This window comes from Volvox carteri (assembly GCF_000143455.1).
Source record: "Volvox carteri f. nagariensis unplaced genomic scaffold VOLCAscaffold_33, whole genome shotgun sequence".
NCBI lineage: Eukaryota > Viridiplantae > Chlorophyta > Chlorophyceae > Chlamydomonadales > Volvocaceae > Volvox > Volvox carteri.
In genome coordinates this window covers 23,061-27,692 of record NW_003307576.1, presented here as the reverse complement: position 1 = coordinate 27,692, position 4,632 = coordinate 23,061, and the positions used below count along the sequence as shown (strand labels likewise).

Sequence of the window (4,632 nt, the reverse complement as noted above, 5' to 3'; positions counted from 1 at the left end):
AGCATGAAGGGGCAAGTACCACGTCCCCAGGGGGCAGCNGGTTTTGCCACTGTTGTGGTACTAATAGCCGAATTGAGGATGTGAACCCCTGTTATTGGAATGCCCAGCCTATAATGATATTCGTGCTGAAGAAGGATTCGATCATCAACAGAGCATGTTGGAGGCCATGCAATGGGAACCCGCACGTCTGGCGAGGAAATTGGAACGTATGTGGGCTCACCGAAACTCAATTACCCCCTTTAGACGCTAGTCTGGGCTGATGTGCGGTGTTTTCCTTTCCTCCGTGGCTTTTAGGTGTTGTAGTATTACCCTTGGGCCCTCGGCTCGTATGGGTAATCTTACAGGTATGGGGTCACGCACCCCCAACCATGTAACACACACACACACATAACACGTCTTCGTCGCAATTAAGCCCGTGAAATTTTACGGGTGCTGTGCATTACGGCTTGGGGGATTACGGGTCAAGACCTTGTGATTACGGGTAATGTAACCTGTGGATGACTTCCAGCACGGGCAACCAACAAAATGTCACCTGTGTTATTCCTTATAAAAGGAATGCTTTGGCAACTTAAAAATAAGCATGTGTACAAATTTTCTTGGCCGGTAATTACATGTGAAGACCACATGATTACGGGTAAACATGAATTTACGGGTGAAAACCTTTCCCAGAGTGATTTGGACCCAGTTTAATAAGGAAGGAAATCAGAGAACACAGCGTTACTGGCACATTGGGTGTCAGTAACAGTGAAGAGATGGCCGAGCGGGATGAAGTGCACGGTGGAGTCGGAGGAGGTCCGGAGGAGAACGAAGTAATGGCTATGATGAAGGCGATAAGAATGGCACGCGACGGAAACACCCAGAAGGGGACGATGCGGTGATCAACGGACTCCGCACCTTATCCCACGTTGTCTGAAAGCAGGCGCAGCCAGCTGCAACTAGGCCTACCCAGTTGTGTGTAAGAGGGAAAGGGGTGTCCCTAAACCGGCCGCAAAGGGTTGGCAACTACGCATGTTTTGCTGGGGAATGGGGTGATCCGGCTACGAGGGGACGGCACCGCGGCGGAGAGGTCATTGCTTCGAGGTTTAAACCTAAAACCCTAAAACCCTAAATTTAGCTCAGCACGGTTTATTACCACCGCGGGTTACTGCCAGGTGACCAGCTGGAGCCCAGAGGTCATTGCTTCGAGGTTTAAACCTAAAACCCTAAATTTAGCTCAGCATGGTTTATTACCACCGTGGGTTACTGCCAGGTGACCAGCTGGAGCCCACCGAAGCGCCCGGACCGCCTTGCGCTCATCGGGTAGCAACTAGACTCTGGAAGTCTGCCCAATAACGAGTGCCCACGGCTGATAGGCTTTACCCGGGTGATGCTCTCAGGGAGAGAAGCGTCCGGGTTGCGTTGTGCTGCTCCGAAAGGCCCCAGGGGGTGCGTGGTAAAGCACCCAGGCGGAGTTGCCTTAGGCCGGTAGTCTGGGTCGCGTTTATCTGGAAGGCCAGCCCCAGGGGGTATGCTCTCGCGCAGTGAAGCACCGAGGCAGAGTTGCTTTAGGCCGGTAGTTTGTGTCGTGTTTATCCGCAAGGCCAGCCCCAGCAAGGTTTTGCTCTCGTGCAGTGAAGCACCCAGGCGGAGCTGCCTTGGGCCGGTAGTTTGCGTTGCGTTTATCCACAAGGCCAGCACAAGCAGGTTTTGCTCTCGGACAGCGTAGCACCCAGGCGGAGCTGCCTTGGGCCGGTAGTTTGTGTTGCGTTTATCCACAAGGCCAGCACAAGCAGGTTTTGCTCTCGGACAGCGTAGCACCCAGGCGGAGCTGCCTTGGGCCGGTAGTTTGTGTTACGTTTATCCGCAAGGCCAGCCCCAGGGGGTATGCTCTCGTGCAGTGAAGCACCCAGGCGGAGCTGCCTTGGGCCGGTAGTTTGTGTTGCGTTTATCCACAAGGCCAGCACAAGCAGGTTTTGCTCTCGGACAGCGAAGCACCCAGGCGGAGCTGCCTTGGGCCGGTAGTTTGTGTTACGTTTATCCGCAAGGCCAGCCCCAGGGGGTATGCTCTCGTGCAGTGAAGCACCCAGGCGGAGCTGCCTTGGGCCGGTAGTTTGTGTTGCGTTTATCCGCAAGGCCAGCCTAGCAGGTTTTGCTCTCGGCAGCGAAGCACCCAGGCTGAGTTGCCTTGGGCCCAGGAGGATGGGTCGCATGTATCCAGAAGGCCAACCCCAGGGGTTTGCTCTCGCACGGTGAAGTACCCAGGCTGAGTTGCTTTGGGCTGGTAGGTTGTGTTGTGTCCGCCGGAGGACCAACCCCAGCGGGATTGTTCTCGTGTAGTGGAGCACCCAGACGGAGTGCATGGGGCCAGAAGTGGACGAGGAGGACTTGGAGCCAGAAAGGGGAGATAACTCGGACAGCAGCAATGGATGAGGTGCAGTTGTGGAGGCCCGTCGGTGAGGGCAGGAATCGGGGCAACGGGTACCAAGGGTCGGAAGGTCGTCCTGACATCCCAAGCCAGGGCTAAGAGGAACAGGTGGAAGAGGAGAAGCGAATGGTGGCGCGGTTTCCTGAGTCACAGATTGGAAGGCATGGAAGCCACCCCTGGGGTGCGGAAGCCAGGGAAGGACGGGAGGATAAATGGCAGCAGTCAGACGCTTGGCTGAGGATTAGGCCCAGGAGACGCAGCTCACCAATGCGGGAGCGGGAGCCCTGTATCCGGCAGCAGCCACTGGCCTGGAAGAGCAGCCCCAGGCGAACCGTGGCGTCCGGGAGAAGGCCATCCAAGAGGTGCATGGCCGCCGTAAGGAAACAACATGGCAGCCCGGAGGTGCTGCATTACGAGGTTGTTGGCCGAGTCCCAACATCCCAGCTGTGGGAGGCCCCGGAGGTCCAGGTTAGAGTAATGGCGCAAAGCCACCACGCACTGCGGGCGGTAAACCCGTAGCCGTGTTATGCCAGAGCGGGAGGAAGAGAAGTTGCATGAGTGCTGCATGGATTCTGCAGGGCCGCAACACCAGCATGTTGGGGCATACATCGGGCAAAAGCCAAACACGCTTCTCAAAGGACACTTCACGGGGCAAATTGCTGGATACCTGGTGCCGTGGAGCTGGGTGGAGACGAGTGTGTTCAAGCTACAGCAGCAGGCCCACGAGTTCCAGGTGTTCGGGTTAGAGGTGGCCCTCCAGGCCGCGGTGTCAGCCTCAGATGTTCAAGGAGTTGCAGGAGTGAACCTGGCCGGCAGTGGTACTGTTCACGTGCACGGCCGTGAAGTTACAAGAGGCGCATGGGCAGCTGACCCACAGCCTACTAAGGAATTTAGGAGGAGGTTGACAGCGAGCGCAGGATGAGTGTGGGCAACAGAGCGGCATGGGAAGGGTGGCAATCGGGGGTTCCCGGCTTCCACGACCAGAGGAGTGCAAGTCGGAGCCCAGTGGGTGCAGGCTCCCAGATCCTAGTAAACCCGGGACTGGGAACGCCTCACGGTGAGGGGCCCGCGATGGACCGCGGCTGAGCCCGCCTGCCAGTGTAGTGGTGGCTGTAAACCAGGAGCTGGGTCGGCGGGGATACCAGGAAGTGGGTGAAGAGCAGATTACGGAGAGTGTGTAAAGGGGCCATGTGAATTGCACTGACTTGTGTACTAGTTACACAGGGAAGGGGCCCTGTGTTAAGGTGCAGGCTGGGCAGCGCTGCTGGTATAAACACCCAGCAACAGAGGCAGAACAGGTGGCCCAACGGGCGGACGCCCTGGTTAGCTGCAACGAGGCGCCACGCAAGGAGACCCAAGCCCAGAGGCCCAGGCTTACTGTGTTGACTGTGATCAAGCAAGGGATAGAAGGGGAAGGAGCCGGAGGATCTAGCACTGGCTACCACACGGACACCCGGGAGGAGGAGGGAGCTGATCTGGACGAACTGCTGTCGTGAAACGATGACCCTTGTGAAGGCAGCAAGTGGGTGAGTGAGGAGCAGAAAGGGGAGAACCCGGCGTCGCAGGACGAACACCAGCAAGGGGAGCGGGGACACCCAAGGAAGCATGCAGCGAGGCATACAGCTGCTACAGGAGGCCGGACAGAGGCTACAGCCACTAGGGTGACATGACACAGTATGTAGCAGCTGACCGCTGAAAAGGTCTCTCGAGTTGCTGGCGGTCGCGCTCTGCGCGTATTTATAGCACCGTACTGTGTACCGGCTGCTACATTCCCCCCCCTTTGAAGGGAACCGTCCCGGGCCCTGAGAGCCTCGTATACCGCCAGCCTGTGCCTACCTTCTCCTACCCTCGGGCAGTGGGTAATTACTCCACGTCACGTCATGTGCCGGCTCACATGCGCCTAGCCGTCTTCAGATTTTTCAGGCACAGAGACAGTCCAGTCGGTTCAGCTACTTTTTTTTGTATATTTGTACAATACTCGCTCTCTGAGTCGCCACACCCGATATACCACTCGAACGTGTTCGGTGGGGGTTGAACCGACGACTTCAGGACCGTGATTTTTCACGAGGTCTCGATACCAAATGTAGCAGCTGACCGCTGAAAAGGTCTCTCGAGTTGTTGGCGGTCGCGCTCTGCGCGTATTTATAGCACCGTACTGTGTACCGGCTGCTACACAGTAGATCAGCAGAATGAGCAAGAGTTGTAGAAGAGATCATCTTTGCTCCGGA

General features: G+C 56.9%; 1 protein-coding gene across 1 annotated transcript in view; it reads right to left on the bottom strand.

Moving 5' to 3' along the window:
• VOLCADRAFT_93642 (uncharacterized protein) overlaps positions 1–3,594 on the bottom strand; it is a gene marked incomplete at both ends in the record, with an annotated part of 11,415 nt that extends 7,821 nt beyond the window's left edge. Inside the window, 3 exons of the mRNA XM_002952869.1 lie at positions 895–941; positions 2,670–2,809; positions 3,461–3,594. Of these exons, the coding sequence (XP_002952915.1) occupies positions 895–941; positions 2,670–2,809; positions 3,461–3,594 (321 nt within the window). The remainder of the gene's footprint in view (positions 1–894; positions 942–2,669; positions 2,810–3,460) is intronic.
• Positions 3,595–4,632: the final 1,038 nt, after the last annotated feature.